Source organism: Musa acuminata, chromosome BXJ2-10 (assembly GCF_036884655.1).
Source record: "Musa acuminata AAA Group cultivar baxijiao chromosome BXJ2-10, Cavendish_Baxijiao_AAA, whole genome shotgun sequence".
NCBI lineage: Eukaryota > Viridiplantae > Streptophyta > Magnoliopsida > Zingiberales > Musaceae > Musa > Musa acuminata.
The window spans coordinates 36,258,186-36,283,688 of record NC_088347.1 but is presented as its reverse complement, the minus strand read 5'-3'; the positions used below and the strand labels follow the sequence as shown (position 1 = coordinate 36,283,688).

The 25,503-nt window shown below is 37.8% G+C and overlaps 3 protein-coding genes across 5 annotated transcripts; 2 read left to right on the top strand and 1 right to left on the bottom strand.

Moving 5' to 3' along the window:
• Positions 1 to 309: 309 nt before the first annotated feature.
• On the bottom strand, positions 310 to 9,771 carry LOC135625910 (CBS domain-containing protein CBSCBSPB1-like). 3 transcript variants are annotated; one of them, XM_065131039.1, is made up of 15 exons: positions 9,529 to 9,771; positions 7,674 to 7,842; positions 7,457 to 7,589; positions 7,203 to 7,373; positions 6,899 to 6,977; positions 6,646 to 6,759; positions 6,486 to 6,552; positions 3,198 to 3,303; positions 3,070 to 3,128; positions 1,670 to 1,779; positions 1,446 to 1,579; positions 1,251 to 1,336; positions 1,074 to 1,163; positions 641 to 829; positions 310 to 490 (listed from the first exon to the last, which is right to left on the bottom strand). In XM_065131039.1, exons 1-14 carry the CDS (start codon positions 9,654 to 9,656, stop codon positions 650 to 652), a joined length of 1,626 nt encoding a protein of 541 aa, XP_064987111.1. In that variant the 5' UTR covers positions 9,657 to 9,771; the 3' UTR covers positions 310 to 490; positions 641 to 649. The 3 variants fall into 3 exon arrangements, with proteins under 3 accessions (XP_064987111.1, XP_064987113.1, XP_064987112.1); XM_065131041.1 differs by having other exon boundaries at positions 7,203 to 7,346; XM_065131040.1 differs by having other exon boundaries at positions 9,553 to 9,771.
• Positions 9,772 to 13,413: 3,642 nt separating this feature from the next.
• LOC135625475 (protein LOWER TEMPERATURE 1-like) lies at positions 13,414 to 17,416 on the top strand. Its single transcript, XM_065130337.1, has 6 exons — positions 13,414 to 13,601; positions 13,700 to 13,745; positions 15,855 to 15,978; positions 16,500 to 16,576; positions 16,775 to 16,878; positions 17,106 to 17,416. The coding sequence occupies exons 1-6, from the start codon at positions 13,446 to 13,448 to the stop codon at positions 17,139 to 17,141; spliced, it is 543 nt and encodes a 180-aa protein (XP_064986409.1). The 5' UTR covers positions 13,414 to 13,445; the 3' UTR covers positions 17,142 to 17,416.
• A 720-nt stretch (positions 17,417 to 18,136) lies between these two features.
• On the top strand, positions 18,137 to 24,230 carry LOC103969986 (meiosis-specific protein PAIR2). Its single transcript, XM_065130907.1, has 22 exons — positions 18,137 to 18,214; positions 18,435 to 18,491; positions 19,132 to 19,228; positions 19,324 to 19,392; positions 19,511 to 19,603; positions 19,872 to 19,995; positions 20,145 to 20,214; positions 20,287 to 20,328; positions 20,622 to 20,750; positions 20,834 to 20,947; positions 21,203 to 21,245; positions 21,314 to 21,355; positions 21,647 to 21,771; positions 21,956 to 21,968; positions 22,012 to 22,148; positions 22,231 to 22,338; positions 22,445 to 22,595; positions 23,093 to 23,169; positions 23,289 to 23,343; positions 23,546 to 23,715; positions 23,814 to 23,927; positions 24,049 to 24,230. The coding sequence occupies exons 1-22, from the start codon at positions 18,137 to 18,139 to the stop codon at positions 24,097 to 24,099; spliced, it is 1,959 nt and encodes a 652-aa protein (XP_064986979.1). The 3' UTR covers positions 24,100 to 24,230.
• The last annotated feature ends 1,273 nt before the right edge of the window (positions 24,231 to 25,503 follow it).

The following is a 25,503-nucleotide window of genomic DNA, read 5'->3' as shown; positions in this document are numbered from 1 at the left end:
TAGCCCTTTTTTTCTCAATATTTTTCCTTTTTCCGCTGTATGAAGTTGAACAGTGGATTTGCCTTAATCATATAACGCGAGAAAAACCAAATAAATTGTTTTTATCGCGTTGAGACAGCCACCTGCAGCTCCACAAGGATTTACTGACATTGAAAATTATGGTCTTGTGCACTTGTTTCATATTATTACATTAACCCCCCTCCCCCGAAGTCAATTATAATGGAATTTGTCAATGTTCCATACATATTATAGAGCATTTGAGACTAATAAGGGAATCAGTTAGCCAAAGAATAATTAATCTTCCAGCTATTTATCCAAAAAAGAAGCTAAAATAGGGAATTAACTTTTTAACTACTCCGTAAACAATGAGTAGAGGAACAAATTATATTCATGCCTTGTTCTAATTACTACAGGCGAAACTAAATGACGTCACAAATACGCCAAAGTAAGGTTATGTCAAGTCGAGCCAATCGCAGCGTCATTATTACACCTGCAGTGATAGAACAACGAAATAATTTTACAGAAAGGGGAAAGACGAAATTTGTAACACACATTCTCAAAGATTCTTTTTTTCGGTCCAGGAAAAACAAATACATAGCATAGAACTTCTATGATTACAAGAGAATGTTTGGAGTTGAACCTGATGTGTTTATGCTGCTGATCTTTTCAAGTAAGCCATAACTCCAATACCAGCGACGAATGCTGCTCCTGCAGCAACTGTGCTGTATGCAGCTGCCCATGCGTCCTTGTGTGCGTACTCGAGACTTCCCGATTCACGTCCCTTCTTCCTGCGACCCAACCCTGAATGATCTAAATGCAACCTTAAGCTCTGCAAAATAGAACGACTTGACTGTAAGTATCAGTTTCAGCCGACACAAACTTCAGTTGTTAAATGGAAAAGCCCATCAGAATGGTCATTGTATCCTATTTGAACTACTGGCTAGATCAAAATATTGCTTTTACTTCAAAACCACCATCTTTGTTGGAAAGAGAAGTCCAATATGTTAATTAATGTGGCAGTCATCCACCAGCATTGAACACCCAAGCAAGGACCAGCACCTAACGAAACCTACCTTCAAACCAGCTTGTCGAGCATGATCCACTGCTGCCACAAGGTCACCGTCGGATGCGAGGATAACTTTGTCATGATCCTCATCTTCGTACTAGGAACAGCATCAGAGAAGAAATCATGTCAGGTTAATATGCCTGTTAAAAGTATTAGCCAGAAGATAGGCAAAGTAGGTAATTACCAGTATCTGTGGAAGATGACTTTTATCAATGTCATCACCAACCCTCTGGAGTATGCAAGTTATAAGATCTGTCAAGCTTTGTGTTTCTGCAGTGTCCAAGAAATCTAGTGATTAGTTTTTTAAGATAGTTGTTGTTATGTAGTAATAGTTTTTGAAGGCAAACTGTTAAGCTGAACTTCTGATAGGAGTACATACCACAGTTAAATCTATGCATTCTGCCATGTTTGTCCTCAAGCTTAAACCCAAAACTAGTAGATAAGCTTGAAGACGGATGTAAAGCATATTTTATTCTCTCTGTGGCTTCAGATGTGACTCTTGTAGATCCTTCACTGAAATACAACCATGGTGAGTTATGGATGTTATTGATGAATAAAAAGATTCTGCATGACCATTAATTAGGTACATAAAGGCATGTAAACCTTTGAAAATCATCATCATCATCCAAAGGTCCCAAGGACAAAAAAGAATCCCAAAACTTCTGCATCATGGAGCTTGCTGTCTGGTTTCCTGCACCTGCATTGCTTCCGGCCTACATGCATGATAAAGAATGGAGGAGGAACAATAAATAAATAAAAGAATATCCTCAAGCAGAAGTTTGAAACTCTTTGCAATATGAGCAACACAACAAACAAAGTGCATGCTAGATAAGCATTAAGTTAACCGAGCAAACAGTTGCTGGCATATTTTAGTGATTCACACTATTTTTCCCAATATTTGATTCCAATAGCATAGAGATAGTTCAATTTAAAACTAATCATAAACTAAGATTTGTCTTTCCAAAACCAAACTGTTGGATGACATCACCATTCATAAGTGTAACCAATCTGCCAGAACACTGCTACTGCTCAGCCTGAAAAGTTCAAAGTCAAAACTCCAGAAGTTTATTGGTATTTAAGAGACCTGTTATTTCCATTTCTATAACCAATGTTACACCTATTCCAGATTATTTCTTGATAAACTGGAGCAGCACCAGGTCAGTTATCGATTTGACCATATTTAAATGGGTATGGAGAATGTAATGAGGAATTCCGAAAGTTATTTCATGACAATGATAAATCATGTGAGAAGTGTGATGCAGGACCATCTATGAAATGATCTGATAATGAAACCACAGGTCCAGAAGAAGATGATTTGGATCTCACAGAGAAGAATGACTCAATCGAGTTGCATAAGGTAAGACATTGGATAAGGCGTGTTCTGAGATTGAAGGCGATGGAAGATGAGTTCATGGATTATATGATTAACATATGATATTCGAAGAAGCATTTTAGTTTTAGGAAATAATATTGAATTTGTCATTAAAGAGCTTATATCTGATTCAAATAAATCAATGCTAGCAAGCATATAATAGCAGTTTATGACAAGAGATCTAGGGTATGATAGAGTCTCTAGAACAAGCTAATAAAGATTGTAAATGTCAAGATTTTTACTCCAGAATCAATTTACTAACAGTTTATAAATTTCAAGACAATATTACTCAAACATATAGACAGAATATAGTACCAGTGGAAAAGCCAATGACACTGACAAACAAGAGAAATTAATAAGGAAAAATGAGAGAATGAGGGAAAGCTACAAGAAAGAAAACTTGTCTCAAAAAAGAAAACAGATATATTCTAACCAAATAATGCATTGAACACCTATAAAAATAATCAAGAAGGTGAATTGCCATCACATCATTGCATCAAATAGGATGATTCCTTACAACACAGAGGAATTCTGAAGTGAAAAAGAGCCATATTTGGGCAGTGGTACACATACATGAAATTGAGGAAAGCATACACATGAAATTGTTCCACAAGGTACATCAGTAACTTACAGTAGCTATTGCAGCATGAGCAACACGAATAACATCAACAACTGAGACAATGAAACCATCTGTTGCCAGGAACAAAATATAAGTTGCAATCACAAAGAATATTTCAATTTGCTCATGGGTAAATGTACCTCTATCTACAACAGGTAGATGCAAAAATTTCCTGTCGTGCATGGTGTGGAGAGCATCAAGAATTGGTGTGTCAACTGTTCCACATTCAGGATTTGGAGTCATGACCTGAATGTATAAAATCAGTATTTACACAATTGTTATTATTCATCGATAAAAAACTCAAATTATTAAGCCTGTTGAAGTTCAAGTAATAAATGTTATTGCACTTGTGATACATTATTTCATTTCCAATGTTGATTAGATACATGAGTCGTTAGTTTGTGTACAAAACAGACATAATTATATAATAAAAATATATATTATCTTGAAAATATTAGTTCTATGTTCTTCCAACAGAACCCAGTTTCATCGACACTCTATGTATTGCTCACTGTCTCCAAATTTAGCACCTGGAATAATTTTAAATTTACTAAAAAGCTGTCTCTAAATTTTCTTATCTTCATCCCTTTTAAGCTTATACCTTACAGTGCCCACTATGAGCAAAACACTTGGGCAAGTCCAAGACCAACACTAGCAGTTGGTTAGTATTGACCAAAATAGATCACCAGCCAAAGTTCGGTCAGGATAAACAATAAATGGTCTAAATATGTCTAGCACAGTTGAGAACAACCTGCAAAAATCCAGATTCATTAAGATTGAACACAATTCCTTGTTAGAAACAGAGTCGACACTAAGAGGGGTGGGGGGGGGTGAATTAGTGCAGCGGTAAAATACGTCGGTTCCGAAAACTTTTCGTACGATAAAAGCAGAACTCGGAAATGCTTAATTTGAAAGCGTGTTCGTAAATATATTGAAGGCAGTAAGCAAGTAAAATGGTTTGCAGTAAAGTAAATTGCTCAAAACGAAATGTAAACCAGATTTTATAGTGGTTCGGTCGTCATGACCTACATCCACTCCATCGATTCCTCTTCCGTCAAGGCCACCGGCATCTACTATCGATCTTCCTTTATAGGTGAAGATCAACCTCCTTACAGTTTTTTCTCCTTTTACTAGGTTTAGGAGATAACCCTTACACCTCCACTCACTCCTCTCTCAAACTATTCTAACACTTAGAACTTTGAGAGGAGTTTCACACAAGATTACAACAGAGTTTCTTTCTTTTTTACTCTCTGTGCTTGTGTAAGATAACCAGGGATGAGAGAGGTATTTATAGGCCTCAAATTGATTCAAACTTGGAGCCTAAAAACATCTTATCCCGAGTCTCCTAGGTACGGGCGGTACCACCGCCAGTGTCAGCCTGACACTGACACTGCGCTGGGCGGTACCATCACCTGGCACTGGGCCACTGAGCGGTACCATCGCCTGACATAGTCTCGAAGACTGTGCCATGACGGTGCTACTTCTTGGGTCACTGTTTGGGCCTTTTATTGGGCCCAACACAATCCTTACATGGGCCCAACTGGCTCCTAATTGGGTTGGCCCAAATCCAATCCCAATTACGTGCTAATTACGAATTCTAAGACATTTTCTAAGCTAAACAAGTCCGTAAGTGTAGTTTCTTGTGGCGAGCTTCCGGCGAACTTCCGACGATCTCTCGGCAATGTTTCAACGAACTCCTGGCAAGCTCCTGGACTTCACGACGATCTTCTTGCGAGTTCCGACGAGCTTCTCTGGCAAACTCTGAGACTTCTCGGCTGGTTCCTGCAGAACCTCCGATGAACTCTCGAACTCCAAACGAAATCGAGTTCTTGACTCCGGGACTTCATTTTGCTTTATGCCTTGCTATCGTAGTTAATCCTGCACATGTAAAAACACACTTCGATCTAAACAATTATTACTGAGCTTGAATCATGTTGTCCGACATGTCATTGGTCCATCGACGCTTCGTTCGATTCTTCGACGCATCATCCTCTCTTGCGGCGTATTGCCCAATCGGCCAGTTGACTCCGCAACTCCGATATCCTTGGCGCAATATCCGCTCTTCTTGGTCCGATGCCCGAATCCATGGCCCGAAGCCTTCTGTTGATACGTCGATCGATTCTCCGACTCGACGTCCAATCTTCTGACACGTTCCACTGGCCCAACATGATTCTTTCTGCTTTAATTGTCTCATCCTGATCGAAGCATTCTACGTCACTAACAACGCAGATCAAATCATAAACACTTATCAATTGGTTTCATCATCAAAATACGATATTCAACATTCATTAGGTCAGCATGAACTTCCATGACCAAGAGTTGTGAAGTAGGTCACTATAGGTCATCCAGGATTGACAAGAATCGGGTGGGATTGTTTGAATTGGTTTCCAAAGAGTTACAGCAAATTCCTGAATTTAAGGGCTTTCGGAGTCCTCCAGCAAACCACAGCTACAACAAATAGTATCATATTTGATCATTTCCAGATTCTTAGTCTAACTACTTATAATATTCTCTGAAACAGAACTGAAGCTGTGCCAGCAATAAGTTTTAACCCTCAATGCTAGTGCAAAAAAGATGTCAAAAAAATCTGGATCCACAGTACGTGACATGGACCCAACCCATTTAGTACATATAAGTTTACAAAATAACCATAAACTTCAGCTATGTATAAGTGTCATATACTAGAAGTATGATCAAGGATTAACTAAGAGGATAAAGGTTTTATTTTATCTGGAAACTTTAAAATGGCTGCAGTTAACTATAGAAGAGATAAATAGGGTCCAAACTCCAAACAATTATCTTTGTGATACAAGCTTTCTTAGATCATTTCCTTTTCGAACAAGCATGTTTTCAATTGCAAGGAAAATTAAAAAGTGTTTTTCTTGGAGAATTTCCTTTTTGGTGGTGGCTTGATAGAAAAAACTAAAAAAACAAACTTCTGTCCAAGATTCTAGTAGAACCTAAGATATCACTTTCAGATTTATATTTATGAAGCCAAAAGGAACCACCACATCCTTCCTCCTATGGCTTTTTAACATATCTTTCAAAAAAAGACCTTTTCTTACTTTTTCCTGAATTTTAAACACAAAAAAAGAAACCAAAATTCCTTTTTTTTCCTACAACTCCAACAATTTATTTATTTTTGACAAACTATTTTCTTTGAGTAGATAATTTCTATCTTTTCTATGCCCAACCAAAGAGGCCCCATGCAAAAGGAACCTACAGCAAAATAAAAGGGCAACTTCAATAGATGAAACTCCAGTTAATGTAAAATCTAGAAGGGTCAATATACGAGTTGTACCTAAGATGTTTACATAACTCCAAACTTGGACACCAAATCACAAAAGAACAAAAATCAACTAATCAAAAAACAACTGCAAAAGGACTTTAATAAAACAAAGTAATAACAAGTGTGGAAAATGGGATACCTTTTCCATGGGAGTGGACTCTGGAGAAAGATTCTTAGTAACTACACGCATTAAAATGTCTCTTGAACTGATAACAAAAAACCAAGGGAGAAGAAAACAAGCTCAGCAAAAAGGATAAACCTAAATAAGAATTTCAAATATGAGATAAATCACATCATACGTCAGAATCCCCCGAGGTTTATTTTCAATTGTTACGATTGCTGAACTAATTTTCAGCTCGAGCATCTTCTTTGTTGCAGTTAACACTGAATCAGTTGGTGAGACTGTAACAAACCTGGGAAAAGATTCCACAATGAGCTGTTTGAAAACATTTTTTTATTTGCTTCATTCCTATAAATCACTAGGCTATCATCAAGCAAAAGAGTCATATCTTGGAATGCATCAGAAAAATTCAAAAAGAATATATTACCTACTTTGAATTCTCTTCAATGATAGTCGATAAAGATGGCCGAAGCATCTGCACTCGAAGAGTTTCAATAAATGTATTGGGACCTAGAGAGAAAAGTTCCTAATTTTATTAGGTCAACTGCTTACAGTTTTCAGGTCAATAACTACCATATAGAAAAAGGTTGAATATTGTAAGAATAAACAAAAGTATAATTATATTGAGGAAATAAATAAAGATATAATCACAATAGAGCAAGGAATATTTTTTAGAATTGAGAGCATATATCATGTGAGAAATCCTAATTACTGTGACATATCAAGACCACACACCAGAAATAGTTGTGCCCCAATGCTTTTCCATTGCTTCGACTGCTGCCACCATGGCCTTTCCCTTTTCAGCTGCCCTTTCCATTCGTGTTATTGCATCATGAAGACATTTTGCAATGTCAAGTAAAGCAATGACTTCACCATTTTCTACAATGGGTAAGTGCCTGAACTTTCCTAAGAGTGCCAAGGATGAAGTTGTAATGATAATGGATTTGGTATAAAGATGCAGACGCCTTTAAGTCTTCATGATCAAATACCTTGTACCATCTTCTGCAATGCTTCCACTGCCAGTGTGTCTGAAAGAACAAATATAGGATCTCGAGTCATCACTTTTGAGACTGGAGTTTCTTCGAGCTTTAGCTCTTGAGCAATGACTCTTGTGGTTATATCCTGAAATTAAAATAAAAAAACAATAATATGAGTTCCAACTCATTGACTTGGTTTTCAAGAAGATTCATGCATAAATAGAGAAACCTTGTCTGTTAGAATTCCACAAAGCAATGCATTTGAGTCTGTCAACAATACAGCATCAGTCCTTCGTGCAGCCATCCTACGGCAAGCTTCACGCACAGTGGCATTTTCAGGTATTGTCAAGGCCTTAGACAATCGTAATCTCTTCACAGTTCTGTCTCCACTCATAGTCCTGCCATCAAGGATCAAAAATAAGAATATAGTACCATAACAGCAATATATTTCATTTGCAAATAGTTACTTAGTGACTAACTGAAACAAAATTCATTCAATCAGCAAATGGAAGATACACAGATAATTTGATAAATTTTCCCCATACATTTTCACATCATTAACATAACACTGCTATTGTTATTTTAACATTTAAGTCAATAGAAATGCTTTATGAAATTGAGAGAGGCCTGCTAATAACATTAGGGCAGGGCTTCAAAAGTTAAATTGTTAAAATAGCATCTTTTATTCATTTTCTGCACTATGGTTTCACCTTCCAATTAGGGGGAAAAAGGTCACTTAATGATCTAGATTTGCAGTATGAAAAATAGGGGAGTTTGTGATTTTTCTGTTTCTTATGTTGTACACTTCTGCCCATGCAATAAATTGTCTACTCTGCAATTGACTACATTCTTAAGATAATAAAGGCCATGGAATACAAATTTCTTTTAGATTCATATATATTAAGTCATCAAAAGCGTACAATAGATAATATTCATCATGACTCTCCTTTTTGTCATAGGTGTGAGACTAATAGGTGATCCAAAAGAAGTTGAAGCAAGTCCAGAAAAGAAGTTACTTTAGAATTTAGAGAATTTAGAACTTCCAAAGTTGATATGTATTTCAAGCAATCATCCTGAGAGTACTAGATGTAGCCTCTTTTTTATAATGAAAGCAATTCCCTTGGTTAGGAGGACAGATTAGAGAAATCCTTAAGTCTCAAAGAACCGAAGCCCAAAGTCTATAAAGGGCAAGATGGTAATGGTTTAATTCAATTGTTAGCATAAATACTTATCAACAGTTTTAGGTTAAACAACTTCTTTGGTAATGAATTCTAGAAAGCCTCATTCTTTTTCCTAAATATTTTTGAACTTAAGATTTAGACTGCTGCTAATCAACTTAGAACATCTGCATAGTAAAAATAACTCTTAACTCAGCATGACTCTCTCTAGATAAATCCTTCTTTAATATTTTCAAATACCTAAATATAAGCTGGAAAATATATCAAGTAAAAATCCCCCACATGATGTGTTAATACCAGAGAAGCACTTGACATGATTAAAGTCATGATTCATGAACCATGTAAGAATTTGACAATAGGATAAATGTAACCACAAAATAGTCTGATCTCAAATTCTTGATCCATGAATGAAGGTGAAGAACCAGTGCAACTTTACAAAAGGACATTATGCTACAAAATATTTGTAGATAAGAAACCGGAAATTTGATTTTACATCCATCATTAGATGAGCCCTACATCTCCATCCCTTGTCTTAAAGCCTATCGGCAAATTAGTGATTCTAAAAGCGTTCTAAACCATGCCTTCTGCACGATAAGAACATTCAGTTCTAACTGTAGTCGAAGCAAAAAAATACCACGGAATTATAAATCTGGAGCAACTATCGCAAGTAATTTCGAGATGATATAGGCAAAAAAAGACCCAAAAACTTCGATCCAAAGGAAAAGTACTCCGATTTCATTCGTTAAACATCAATGCACACAAGATGATAGATATCGAGGGGAAAAAACCAGACGAAAAGAAGTACAGTAACAGAACAGTTCATCCTAACAGAAGACGACATCAACCGAACAAATGAATCGACCAATAGGAAGAACTCTCATCAGAAATAGGGAACAAGAAACTAACGAGGGGCGAGGTGTTGAAGTCCACCGTCCAGATTCGGCGCTGCCGTTCTCCAGTGCATTCTTCCTCTCGGAAACGCTACCCCCGGATCTGCTCCTCCGCAACGACCCGCCACCGACCTGTCCATCCATCTTCCAGTCCTCTCTCCCTCCCTGTCCCTTGGCTCAACTCTTCCGCCGCCGCGGCGACAACAACGACGATGATCGCAGGTCTCCTCCCACCGAACCGAACTGGGGGAGCGACGCGACAAGGGGGATGGAAGTTTCTTTATACAGCACAATTTTGTCCATTTTCCAGTAAGAAATAAAAAACCCAAAAATTTTGAATTTACCCGCCTCGCCTACGGTCATTGTCCCAGCTCGTGGGTCCAACAGACTCCACGTGCTTCCAATTGCCACCTTGGTATGAAGTCAATGACACGCCACGAGTGAGAAAAAAGTATTCCCAATTGCCACGTCAGTACATGTGCCCTAACCCCTTTTTTTTAAAAAAACAGAAAATTCACGCGCTTCTCCACCTGATTGTTTAGACTCTCACACGTCACTAAAGCCGTGCGGGACCCAGCATTAAATGAGAGTTCCATAAGTGGGTACGGCGTTTGTGAGATTTGTTGAATTATTTTTCCTTCCGTTCGCCCTCTTAATGCGTTGTCGGATGGTTCGTTGCTTTCGTTTCCTCTCCTTCTCCTTATCGCTTCCTCCACCTCTCTCTCTCTCTCTCGCGCTAGCAAAGAGACAGAGGGAGATGGCGGACTGGGGACCGGTGTTCGTGGCGGTGGTGCTCTTCGTGCTGCTATCGCCAGGGCTGCTGTTCCAGATCCCGGGCAACGGCCGGCTGGTGGAGTTCGTCAGTCTCAAGACCAGCGGCCTCGCGATCTTCGTCCATTCCATCATCTTCTTCGCCCTCGCTGCCATTTTCATCCTCGCCATCGGCGTCCACGTCTACACCGGTTAGCCAGCCACCTCGATTCTCCCATGGAACTGCAGACTTGGCTGTGCTCTGTGTCCATTGCCTCTGTTCGAATGTTCATCTCTCTTGTGTCCCGTTGCCCTCGCCTTCTTCTTGGAAGAAAGCTGCCATCTTTGATGTGAAGTGTTGAATCTGGTAATCCGTGTGATTTGATTTCCAATAGAGATGTTATCTTCGCTCCTTCAGTAAATCGAGCACTATAAAGAGAAGAAACAGCAACAACAACAACAACGACAGCAAAGAGATCTCTTTTGTTTTAAGAGTTGAATCCTTGCGATTGTGTTTTCCATGATCTTCTTTGTTAAGAATTTGTAGTACATATCAAGTTATTGTGTTGGCAGGAAAAAAAATATCAAGATTAAAGTAGATAGTTCTTCAAAGTCGTCTTTTGAATTTGCTCTTCAGTTAATATAATGATATGGACATTCAATTTGACATTTTTATCTTAAAAATATTAAAGATGCTCCTTTTATGTTACTAATTTTTATGGACCAAATAAATCAGACGGACAAGTATGCCCCGTTTGGTATATACTATTTTACTCTTTCGTCACCTTTTCCTCTCTCTCTCTCTCTCTCTCGCTCTCTCTCTCTCTTTCTTCTTTTCTTTTCCAATGCTTGTCCTCTTCTTTCTCATCTATGTTTCGGTGGATACATCAAAAATAGATTAAATTCATGTGAGTTCGACTATATAAATCATAGATTCAATATTTGAAATTAAAAATTTGTTATTACTTTAGGAGATACGTCTATGGATCCGAAAATATAATCATGTTTCGACTCGATATATTGGTTAATAGTGTATTAAACAACCTTTTGACACTTATCCCGATATGAGGCACGTTAGGAGTCTTTCGATACTTAGCTCAAAATGATGCGTATGCTTACCTCGATGATGGGCACATTAGGCAATAGAGGAGATGGTATAATTAGAACTATTGCAAGTGTGCGTTTTGCGCTTAGTTTGAGAATAAAACATTTGATGCTTTTGTCTACACAGTATGCATTGGACATTTTGAATGCTCTTATTCATAAAGAACACATCATATGTTCAAGATACTATGTTCGTAAAGGACATATCAACCATGGGGATGCTTTTGTTCATAAAGATGTATTGCACGTTATAGTTGCTTGTGTTACCGAACTATGCATGGCTATTAGGTTGTTTTTATTCACAAAATGATGTATTACACATTTCAGGTATTATTATCTATGAAAGATGCATTAGATGCTTCTAATGTTTTTGTCCATGAAAGATGTATCGATGGTTGAAAATGCTTATGTTTGCGAAGGATGTGCTAAACACTAGAGTCGTTTTCGACCATGCTAGAATCAAAGGGGAGTGATTCAAGTCATTTTTGGCACGTTGTCATTGAAATGAGAGCTTTAGGATGTGTTCATCACATTGATGTTGAATAAAGCACTTTAGCTCATATTAGTCATGCTATCATCATAAAGAGTGCTGCAAGCTATGTTAGCCATGCTATCATCGTATGTAGCACTTTGGGCCATTTTGATTACACTGACATCATAAAAAGTGCTTCGAGCCCTGTCAATCATATTATCATGGTAGAGTGTTTCAAGCCATGTCGACCACATTATTATTGCAGAAAGCACTTCGAGTTGTGTTGGCTTTGCTATCATTATAGAAAGTACTTCGGAGTATATCAATCATATTATTGTCCTAGAGAGCACGTCAAACCATGTTAGTTGTGATGCCTCCATAGAGCTTTCAGGCCATGTTAGTTGTGTTATTATCATAGAGAGTACATTGGGTCTTCATAGAGAACATTTTGGGCCTTGTTAGTTGCATTATCAGGATAAATAATGCTTTTGGTTATATCGATCGCATTTTCATTGTAAATAGCACATCAAGTTGTGTTAGTTGTGTTGTCTTTATAGAGAGTGCTTCAGGTTGTGTTTGTCATGTTGTCATTGTAGGAGTGCCTTAGACCATCTCAATCGTATTGATATCGTAGAGACTACATCAAACATCGTCGATCATGCTATTGTTATAAAAAGCACTTCACGCTATGTTGACATATTATTATTATTATAGAGAGTGCTCCAAGTCATTTTGATCATGTTTCTAAGTTGTGTGAACTGTGTTGTTAGTTGGGAGCGGAGCACCCTCACTAAAGTACCCATTGAATGAGTGGACTGAATGACATTCTTACAACAAGAGCCATCTTTCTAGTGCCAAATTAATGATGTAGATGTTGGTGATGCCTTGTTCAACCTGACTCAATTCATGCCCATATGCGTAAGAAATATTTTGTAATCGAAAGAGAGGCTCAAACGTTTGCTCAAAGGCTAAAGTGGAGTTTGCTTATACTTTGCAACCGATTTACACAAATCAAATTAGATTTTTGATATGATCTCTCCTATGCTTAAGTCAACCGTTCAGAGTAATTTTAGTAACTAATCAAAACCTAGATTGACATGACCTAATAGATTTTTTATAATATATTTAACTTAAAAAAAATATTACAAGGTATGAGAGGATATTCTCTTAGTGTTTTTCTTATCTTCATCCCGTTAACTCAAAGTCCTAATTGGGATGAATATTTCTCGTATCAATCGATTAATTATTAAATATTTTAAAATTTTCATCCTTTTATAATCATTATTCTCGATCAATTTTGACTTGATATAATAAATCTAGTTTGTGTTTACTATGTATATCAACTTACCTCCCAAGATAAGTTTACTGGACAACATGCACCACTAGTCATTTCAGGGGTGATTAGGTCCATCTAAATTGCAGTCTTGGACGAATTACTTGAGTTCATCGACGACTCTACGTCGGACACATCAGCTGGACAAACCAATTGGTTTCAGCCGGCTCGATGTGAACCGTAACCCGGTTCGATCGGCTCGTTTCTATATGTAAAGCAATGGTCGGATGGACTGCTCTCGTTCGACGCGTTCCACTTCGGCGCCTGGGAGAAAATGGAGGCAGAGCACTCCTCCGTCCCCCAGCCCCGGGCGAAGGGAGGCGCGGCGCCTCCGCCTGATTCCGATCGGGCCGCCGGGGGAGCCTCGAAGTACCTAGCCGGCCTCCCATCCCGTGGCCTCCTCTCCTCCGCAGTTCCCTCTTCCAACCTGGTACACCTCTTTCCTCCCCCCCTCCGAACCCTATCTTATCCTTTTTGTCTTGCGTACGAAGATCGTTATTAATTTGAGGACTTGTTATCTATTTGTAGGGTGGCATTCGGGTGTATGTGTGTGATCACGAGACGGCGCCACCAGGTTCGTGTCCTTTCCAGTCTCTTTTTTCGATCTTATATCTCATTCCCGTGCGGTAATTTTGAACCGTTTACCGTGGAAAGTTCATTCTTTTTTCCTGGCGTTTCTTCGAGTGCCGTAGTACTCCAGAAATGTTTTTATTCGTGGTGCGAAAAGACGCTGGCTTGCTTCGCTGTGGAACAGTTTTGCCTGATTAGGTTTCTGAGAGTGATGTGCTGCTTATTGGTTTGCTTCTGATTCATTTTGTGTTATATTCGTTATTCAATAAATCAATAAACTCGGGGGTAGGCTATGTAAGTTCACTTTCATCAATTATGGAGTTCAATAATAGATGTGGTAATTCCAATTCGAGAGGATTCATGACTTTGAAATGGCAAAGTAAAAAAGCAAAGGAGTTATCATGTTCCTGAATGAGCGTGGTAATAATAGGGTTTCTGTTAGAAACCTAATTCTAGATCATATAGATCAACATTTTAACTGATGGATTTGAAGTGTTATGTGGTTGCTGCAGCTATGCTGATCTCTTTTTAGTACTTGAATTCTCCAAAGCAGAGGGCTGAAATAACTATGTGCACGTTTTAATCTTTAAGTTCAACATACCTAATGATTTATGAACTACTTCACTTTCCTGATTTGCTTATCATCAATTTCCTGTTTCTAGATGTCACTACAAAAAATAACAATGCCATAATTAGAAATTTATGACCGCTTGTTACTTTCTTTTTTTGACTATAAAAGAGGAATTCTTGTTCTGTTTCTCATAATGTGTTTATGTTTGTGATGATTCATGTTGTGCCTTCGTGCTGCCTTATCTGAAGATAAATCAATTGGCAGGTCTAGATGGCAGGGTGCTAAGCTGTTAAATTGGTCAGGTTCAGGTGGCATTTTTCTTAGTTGCTGGTATCAACATGTCGCTGGGATGCCGTCCAGAAACTTTAAACAATTTTTAGTGGCGAGAATATGTATATTGTGGCCCTGTCTTACATAACTTTTCTAACAGTATGGTTACCGGGATAGGAATCCATCTTTACCTACAAAGAGTCCACATCAACGATTCAACATATATAATGCAGATTGACTCTCCCTTATAGTTGCAAGGAGAAACTAATTCTTTTTATCCTGTAGCTTTCACCTCCATTATCCATATTCTCTACTATTTTTAATGAGGAAATTATATTAGACTTGGCATTAATTTTTATTCATTTTCGTCTTTTTTAACACAAATTTGAATTTTCAGTTGCAAAATAATAGTGATAATCATATTAGGAAGCAAGAGGAGAACATGTCCTTATTTTTTTTCTTTTACATGCAATGAATAATATTAGAAGATTGGACCAAAGTGGCACATAGTTAAAAGTAAACTATATGGTTCTCAACCAGGAAAAAGACCCCATTCTGAGTACCAAAAGGTCCCAACTAATTCAGTTGTGAGCACAGGCATATAAAGAGTAGGGAATGATAAACTTCTAGTTTTTCTTTCTAAGACCTGGGTTGTCGGTGTACAGAGGAGGCTGTAGGAAGTTCTTAGTGCACTGGGGAAGCAGAAAACGTCAGATTTGAATAATATCTGACTTCAAACAGCACTAAAGACCACCAAGCTCAAGTTGAGATGTTGTACCTCAGCTGTTGGTTTGCTTTCAGGGCCACTAAGCTTGAAAAGGCCCTTAAGAAGGCTGCAGGAGATGGTGAAGTTTCTAGCTGATACAGGTCTCCTCTTGCATGTGTGTCCTTAGATCAAAATCAAGTCCTATTAGAATTGATCTGTTTCAATGTTCAAAATCTCAGCTAAACCAAATTAACTCATTAAAACTGATCGTAAGTGATTCTAAGTGAGACAAAATTAAACTCAGGCCAGTTGATGCACATTTAGGTTGCATCAGTAGTACCATACATGTGCAGGATTCCTGTTTCAATTTTTATGTTGTCAACCCACCCCTTCATTTTTAGAGTGTTTTGTTGGAGTTACACATCTAGCATTGATAATTAACTTGTGTCATTGGATATCTGGGACTTGTGCTTGTTTTCTCGTTACTTTGTATAAGTTGTTCTAATTGTTTGTAGTTTTAGGTGGTTATATGACAGATTTCTTGTTCTTCTCTTTTGTTTTTGTAGATGGGCAATTAATCAAGACAAACACAACAAACATATTAATTAGAGCTCTTCAAATTAACAAACAGAAGAGTGATTTAAAGGATGTAACTGCTAAAGCTGCAACAGAGAGCAGCACAGGCAAAAGGTACTGTTTGGTGTTTTTGTTTACAGGTGGCCTATGCACATATCCTTGACTTCTCTTGATGTTTAGCACACATGGACTGATTTATAAATTTTTCCCTCATATGTCAACTGTTGGTTGGCACTCCATTGAATTTGCTTGTATGATAGGTACCATGATAGATTCATGTTAACGCGACCTATTGATTGTGGACTTAATGTATCTCTTGTTAGTGCTGATCCCATCAAATGGCCAATGTACCATACTGTGCTAAACTGGGTGTTCATTGACAATGATAAGGAACCAGACTGTTATCTTTTTTGTCATTGTGCGTTCATATGTCAACTTTTGTATAGTAAAAAATTGCATTAAAAAAATGCATTTCAAACTCTCTATTTGGCAGTATTGTTATGAGTTCTGAAGAAGTTGAGGAACAGTTAGCTGGATTTCTTTTATTACTTTTATCATAGATGAAACTGCATGTTGATACATTTTAAGGCCTCCTGAACTGTTGTAATTTTCATTTGCTTTTTTTTCTTTCCCAGATCTGCTGGTAGAACTTCAGAGGGAAGGACTCCAAAGAAAACAAAAACTAGTTCTGGTTCTACTAGTAGCCATCAAGGTATTCCTTTACTATTTTTAATTGCTTGACCAGGAGGGATGACAAAGTAATCATGTTTGGGAAACATCAATTTGAAATAGCATTTGCTGATGAGTTACCTGAATATAGGAAAATTCTCTTGAATAGAATATGATTCCAGTTTGTTGGAATGAGCGTATGAGTTATATTTTATTACCAAGGAGTTTCTGATTTTTGTAGGGAACTCCAGTAATGGATATTCTGAGAAAACACTTCAGATGATGACTGTAGAGCGCTTGCGTGCTCTTTTGAAAGAGAGAGGACTGTCAGCAAAAGGGAAAAAGGCATAGATCTTTCTATTATATTATCATTTCATGCTTTCATGCCTGCACTGGGATTCTTTTCTTCAACTATGATGGTTTCTTGATAGATAATCCTTGAACTTTTTCTTGCATCGGTTTGACTGTAGATAACCCTTCCTTGGGGTTTAGCACCACATGTTTCTCCAAATAAGTCAGCTAGTTTTCGATGAGCTCTTCTTAAACTATGGATACTTGGTTCCTTTTTACAGGATGAACTGATTGGACGCTTGAAAGACAAATCATAGTGGAAGCTGCTGACGAAACCTAGGAGTTTCTCAAGTGGCTTTCCACCAAATGACTGAACTTTGTTGACCGTAGATTTGATCCAGCAATGTCCAAACAGTTGTGGCATCAAACGATGCCACAATTAAGATGCTTTCTGGAAGAAGCCGGTGCCCTTTTTGTTGCTACCCTGTTGCGGTATTTTTGTGACCAGCCTTTGCTTGGGATAAATTATAAGGATGTAACTCTTACTACAACCTGTCGATATATGCTTAATCATGTCTTTTGGTGTTGCTGATGTCGTTATATTTATCTTTCTCTCTACAATCGATCGTATGTCTCGTGTCCTGGCTTATGCAAATCATTCACTTACTGGCTTCTTATCACCTGTCAGATTGCATGCATGCTTCTGTTCTTGTTGATTAGTAGAAATAATTATTCGCTCATGATCATAAGAAATAGAAAAAGTGTTGACCATTTTTTGTGTGACTCAGCCAAAACATAAAGGTCATAGTGTGGATGTCGTTGAATGCCCATGAGTCATATTTTTCAAGCTAGGAAATTAAATTGTATCTTGGTTGCAATTTCATAGTATTCATTTTAATGTATTTAAGAGTGCTGATAAGATTTGAATCAACAGTAAATGATGTAACAGCTGAAAGAGTATGTTAGAATTTATATGACAAAATTAGAAGAAAAAAAAAGAGAAACTATATAATTCATCCGATATATAAATACTTCAAAGTCCAAAGTTTACCTTTCAGTCCTTCCTCTGGTTGAAATTTGGATCAATTTCTCAAATATATGAACTTTCACTGCAGCTGATCTCACTGGATTCCATATATCGAATTCCTCCGATACATAAAATTGCATAAAAGTGATATTCATATTTACTCCTTTAAATTTAAATTATTTTTACACTTTTATAAGGATTTGGAATCATAATTGGCGACACATTATAACGGTTTGTTATGACGTCTAATATATTCGTAATGGTTACAATCATTATAACGATTTCATGGTATCCGAAAATTTCAAAGACGCATTTTCAAACGTAACCGCCTCAGATTCCAGAATTCGAACCGGGGGGAGATCTGTACGTGCACTTATCTTAAAGCAAAAAAGTTTACCTTTGGCAGCCTCGTCCTCGTCGCCTATAAATAACTCACCCGTCCCGCCAACCTTTCGGGATCATTCTCTCTTCCTCTCGAGCTATCTCGATCGCCTCCTCCGAAATGGTTTGCTCTCCGTGCCTTCTCTTTCCGCCTCGATCTCCATCTCCATCTTGATCTCTCGCGTCCCTGTTTTTTGCTCAGGTTGTCGCTCAGCGGGTGAAGGAAGCGGAGATCACGGAGCAGGATTCTCTGCTCCTGGTGAGGCGATCGATGAACTCCTCGGATCTCTTTCTCTCTCTCTCTCTCTCTCAAGTCGCGTTCGTTTGAGTGGATTGCTTGACTTAATGACGGATCGCGGTAGCGTTTTTTCGTCGAGCTCTTTACCTCAGATCGGTGTTTCTGGCTGCTTTATCATGCTACCTTGAGTTTGTTTTCTTTTAGGTCGAGAATCTTCACTCTTTCATTCAAAGACGAGGAAGCGATCTTCTAGATCCGTGGATTTTTCTTCGAGTTTTTCCCACTAATTACGCAACTGTAGTCTAATCAGCGGCTTGACTGTTCTTGTGTTGAAAGAAATGTTTAATTAACTTTCGAGAATTTTCTCGAGGACGAAATATAGTTTCACTAAGATCGTTCGATATTGAAAGGATTGCTATCGGTAACTTTTAGATCTATGCGACGAAATGTATTGATTGTTTTAACATAGATCAGAAAAGCTCTGCTGATTGTTTTGGAGAAGATATATAGACTAGGGATCAAATAAAGTCACTATAATTATATATTTTGGTTTTTCGAGGTTTCGCTACTAGTGAAGATCTGATGTCACGATTCATCTGTTTACTTCACATTCATTTGTCGCTATGTTTCTGAATCAAATGATTTGTGGATTTCGAAACAGACGCGAAACCTACTTCGAATCGCCATCTTCAACATCAGTTACATCCGAGGCCTTTTTCCCGAGAAGTACTTCAGTGACAAGTCCGTTCCCGCTCTAGGTCATCACTTTTCCCGCCAAACCTTCAGAATGGCTTGCAAGAATCGTTGTGAAATGGATGGTATCTGATACTATATTGATGTAATTTCGGCACAGAGATGAAGATTAAGAAGCTTATGCCCATGGATGCAGAGTCTAGGAGGCTGATTGATTGGATGGAGAAAGGTAATGTTGATCCAAGTAGGGCATACCCCGGTGTTGTTTAACATGGACTTGGTGTCTTGATTACCCGATCATTTAATGCTATTTTATTTCGACATTTATGGTCTTAATTTCCGTTCAGGTGTCTATGACGCGTTGCAGAAGAAGTACCTGAAGACCCTTCTGTTCTGTATCTGTGAGGAGACAGAGGGTTCGATGATCGAAGAGTATGCATGTGAGGACCAATTTTATCTGTGTATATTTTCATCCCATCTGATCCGATGTTCCTTCATGTTGACCATTGAATTAAGATTGCATGGCTGTGACTCGACCTAGGTGGTTCATTCGTATTACATAGAAACTCCAAGCCACTACCATGTCCGAGAATTTAGTTGAGACTAACTTGATAGTGCCAAACTGCTCAATAAGTTCCAACCTCTCTGTTTCCCAAGCCGTCTCTGTCATTTCTATGAGCTGAAGCTTGTCAATATATACGATTGCAGTTTCGTTCAGCTATTCTAGTTTGAATAGTGATGAAGTCTCCATGAAAGTTAGTCGCAATGGCAACAAAAAGAATGGTGCAACCTTCAAATCTGACGTGACTGATGTAACCCCTGATCAAATGAGGTAAAATTAGTGGATTCTGTCAAATGATACCTAAATCTGAAGTGGTTCATGCTCCCCTTTTTTCCTTCGTTGCCATTCAATTAAAAAGTAATTTGTTGTCTGGTGAGCCTTGCTTGCTATACCTTTAAACAATTAGTTGTTCCTTCTAGGAGTTCTGCTTGCAAGATGATTCGGACACTTGTTTCGTTGATGAGGACATTGGATCAAATGCCTGAGGAGGTAACCACAATGATGGTTAATATCTGTTTTACTTCAAAATAAAAACCTAAAAAGGTTGTATCTGTGTTTCAGCGGACCATTTTGATGAAGCTCCTTTATTATGATGACGTCACGGTATGATATTATTCCAAACTAGAATCTGGAATAAGCTTTTTTTCATTTGGTCTGTGCTCAAATCATGATTAGAAAAGTCTGAATTTATTAGTAAGGAATCTGCAGCTTCGCATTACTTTCTTTGGAACTTTCTTTTTTATAATATGTCTTTATCTTGCCTTCAGGTTTTCTATAGCAATCCATTAATCCCCAAATTGTAAATGCTGTATTTGTAATTACTAGCCACCATGGACTAGTTATATCTGAACACAAACTAATCCTGCTGGCGCTGACAACTTTGTCTGATGTGGCAGCCGGCAGATTATGAGCCTCCATTTTTTAGAAAATGTTCTGAAAATGAGGCACCCAATGACTGGACCAAGACTCCACTGAAATTGCAAGTGGGGAATGTGAACAGCAGACATGTTGTCTTGTCTCTGAAGGTACAGGAGAGAAACACTAAGACCATGCAACTGACATTTTCATTATAGGTGCTGTGGTCATTGGTTAATAGTTACTTGCTTAGGTTAAAAGTGTCCTCGATCCTTGTGAGGATGAAAATGATGGTCTTCCAGAAGATGAGGAAGCGAGCCTAGGAGATGACTCTGGACAGGGGAATGACTCTTCTTCCGACAGTGAGGTGATTTATAAACAATGTGTTTGTTGAACTGTGTAGGCAAATACGACTCTATGAAGGATTTGGAACACTGTTGCATTTTTAAGATAAGGTTGTTGGTTAATGGTTATGTTTTTCTTGAACAAAATAAGTACAATCTATTACCTTCACACTGACGGGATAAAAAAACAGAAAAGTTGCTCCTGATTGTTGTATAAATTTTATTAAAAGTTTAGTTCTCCCACTGAAAATTGTGTGAAGTTGTTTATTGAATCTCAGGTACGCCCATCCTTGGCGGACCGGTTCATTGTCGCACCAATTGGTAATCCTTTTCACGATTTTGAATATGCTTTAATCTCTTCGTTTAAGCTAACTTATGTTATTGAGCAGGTAAAAAGCATCCACGTGAAGATAATTGCACGAAGTCTGATGGTCAGTGTGACATACTTGGGGAAGATGCGAATAATTTACAAAAAATAAACTTTTATGCTCGCTTAACTATGTTTCAGTCTTATTTTACGATTTTTTTGAAGGATGTGAATCAAATTTGTTCTCATAATCCAAGATATTAGTGCTTATATGGGCTGTATTCATGTACAGTTTCTCAAACTATTTTTTGGTCATTGCTCATTTAACCCCTTACATTTGCATTTAATGAATGTAGAATTACATCATCTATTTGACAGCATTGTTTTATGATTGTTTTTCCCTTTTTTGTCCCAGATGAAACTCAAGATGCTGCCCATGAAGATGAACAGACATCTCGAGTGAGGGATTGGATAAATTCTGGGCACAACTCCACAATTGATCTGGCAGATATACTTGCAAATTTTCCAGACATATCACTGGTAAAGATAGATTTCCTTCTGCTTAATTTTGATTCCATTTTTACAATGGAAAAAAGCGATAGATGTAGTATCATTTGCCTGTTTCTGATTTATGTATTAACCTTAAACATGTACACTAACGATATCTAGTAGTGGATCATGAATTATGAAAATTGATTCCATTTGTTCTGTGGATAATTTGCAGGTATTGGCTGAAGGTAAATTGCAGAAACATAATCCTTGCTAACTGCTAATTTAAAGCAAAAGCAAATTCGAGAAATCACAACTGTTTTTTCCTCATTTTCTCAATTTGTGGGATAACACTAGATATTGTTGAGAGGCTGATGAAAGAAGGGATTATTTCCATATCTGGGAAGGATAGTTACACCGTAAACAAGGTTGCAGGAACCAGCTGTCTGCTTAAATTTTCTTCTTTTTATGTTGAATTTTCTTTCCTGCTGACTAATTAGTCATTATTAGGGAATCAACTCGAAAGCATGTACAGTGAAAGAAGAGGCTGAGATGGAAGGCATCACAAATTTTGAGAAGACTTGCAACAACTTTGAAGAAGATTTCATGTACATGAAGGTAACCAGACATCCAGTGCACTGATATATTTTGTGTATTACTGCACTATGTTTCCTGTGCCCTGGTTTGGAACATCTGGGATGATAGGCTTTCAACTTGGCTGCAGGCACTATACTATGCTCTTCCCATGGATTACGTTTCAATACCAAAGCTTCAGAGCAAACTTGCAGGTGTAGCCAACCACAGTACTGTTAGGAAGTTGATTGACAAGATGGAACAGGATGGGTATATTAAAAACACAGGCAACAGGAGGTTAGGTAAGCAGTTAAAAATGCATACAAGGTTTGGACTTTGTGCAGAGTTCAAACAATCGTTAAAGCATACGGAATTATGTATCTGATCTTGACAAGCATACAAGACGAGAAAAGCAAGGATATGAATTTGAAGGACCATGATATGAAGTCGATTAAATGGTCACTCTCAATGGCTTATGTTGTAGATGAGATTATACATGAAGGGCATTGCTAAATCGGTTAATCTCGCTTTATATAGTGTGTGGTAATTTGCTAGTCACTTGGTCACCGTAGATCAATTTATGCATCTAACCTTCTTTTAATAATAATATTGTTTACTGTTTAGTACCGATTCAAAAATGCTGACACCTAATGAAGTTGTCATGGGTCGATGATTCTGCAAGATATTGGTTATAATTATACAATGATCAGTATATATTTCCCTACAGAAATTATCTTTCTCATTACTTTGTGTGATTTAGTTACAATTTTTATGATATCCAACTTTTGATTAAATGCAGGTAAGCGAGTTATTCACTCCGAGTCTAGCAACAGAAAGCTCCTTGAGGTCAAACAGTACCTGGAGCAGAAAACAATGGTAATGAATCATTCTGGCGTTACCATGATAAAGATACTTTTTAGCTAGCCAGAAACCCGTCTTTTATCCTATAGCCATCTCTGTCCTTGTTGTGTCATAACTTTAAATACTTTGATCAGGAGATCGATACCAACTGCCAAACATTTGAATTCAATAATTCGGAGTTCCCTCCCGGTGGTAATTATTATTGCTCCACTACATGTTTCAGTGATTTCATATACGAATCACTTACCATCAGGAGTGTGATTGATATAGATACTCTAGACTTTGTATTATTTGTTAATCTGGCTTAAGTAGTATATATCAACTTGTTATCTTGAAGGAAACTTGCCATGACAATATTCTAAATATAACATGCTTTTGAGCTTGTCAATAGACAAAATCATGAACAATGGGTCCACATTTGGTGGCCTCCACTCCATTGGATCTGATCTCACACGCACCCAAGCCAGATCTAAGCCACATCAGAGTGGACAGCTGCTGAATGATCAAGCAGCTCACACAAATGATCAGGAACGTGGAAACACCCCCACTAGCAATCCTGCGGTTAGTCCTTTGTCTCTCTCGAGAAGTATCTTTAGTACTATTATGTGATGGCGTCAGTTGTTTTAAAGGACAACTAACTCTAGTCCTATAATTTGCAGCCAATTGCTTCTCTAGAGAGTGGAGTAGCTGGAGAACGGCCCAAAGCTTTGACTTTATGTGCAGGTGATGTCTCCCATTCCACGGAAGACAAGCGTTTAAGGAAAGCTAGCACGGTATTGATATATTTGTTTAAATCTGCAAAATGATGTCAAAGCTTTGACATTATATTCAATGTCATTTTTTTACTCCTGTTATTCATCCTCTAAATTATGATTCAAATTATACCCTTGGCAGGTGGAAGAGCCTATTCTTCAGTACGTGAAGCGCCAGAAATCTCAAGCTTAGTAGGATTTAGTTGAATTTCTGGAGCTGTAAATAGTGCTCGGAGTGCTTATGCGTTTAGTAAAAAGTTCTTTCCCCAATATTACACTGTCATGAGCTACAGGGGCTCTAATATTCTTGTGCCGTAAAGGATTAGGGACAAGGCATGCTTAGTCTTTCATCATTTTACTTTACCTTTTCTTTTACTGTTCTTTATATTTGAGGTCGTACTTTGATACACATTTTTTGTTCTAAATAACTAGCGGAACGTGCTTTATTTGCATAATTCATTGTTTCTTCATCAAGGAGTAAGTCGTTTCTGACACCTCATATTTCAAGTGACCTCAGATATTAACGCCTTTTCTTGTCATCAAGTTCTGTCTTCTGATATGTTTTTATAAGTTTCGTGCCGTGTTTAGTTTTCATAAATTAGCTTCATGTAGTCATCGTTACAGCTTTTCCTCTAGTTCTCTCTGATGAAGGATAAAGCTTGATGTTGAACTACATTCTATATTTCTTTACTTAGTGTCATATTTCTGGGATAGAAAGTAGAAGCTTGATGATTGGTGTAACTTTTATTATGAAGCAGAGATCTTGACCCTTCACCAGATGGTTCTAGTTCCTGCACAATAAGTGGGGCTAATTACATATGTAGTTAAACTTTTTTTTAGCATTTTATTTTTTAATTTTAAATTTTTTATAATTATAAAAATGAAACATTTATTTTATCTATTCTAATGTTGTTAGTTTTTTTTTTAATGAAAGATATAACGTGTGCATAAATGATATGAATATGAGTAAAATGATAGTTTCAATAATAGTGGCATTATAAGTGATTATTGTGGTGGTGGTTGGCGATAACGATGCGATGGTTGGCATTGTCGATGTTGATCCGAATATCGATGATGAGAAGGAAGATGAGGTAGAGTGGTGGGGTATCTATGTCGATGACAGAGGAGAAAGAGAAGGGAGGTGAGGTATCTTTATCCAGTAGCACGATAAACTCGAGGAAGGGGTGGTGAGTGGTGAGAAGGAGGGAGACGTTGTGAGCGAGCTCAACGAAGAGGCGCACATGCTTTAAGCTCTCAAGCTTTAGTCGGTATGTGAATGACACATATACCTCGGTCACAATAATATGGTCACCAACTTGCTTTTGGGTTAGCTTCACTAATGATTCAAGACTATTCGATCAAATGATGAGGATTAATTATCATATAAAATGGAAGCTTGAAGAATGCAAATCCGATGATATCAGAGACAACAAAATTTCATCATCCTTTCCCTTCACGTTCGATGTTGTGATGGTGGGGGAGGGTATCAGAATGATGATGGTGATGGATACGACAAGTGAGACGATAAAGAAACGATGGATCATCACATTGCGATTAGCTTTCGGATTGGGAATTATAATTTTGGCTAGGGTTTCAA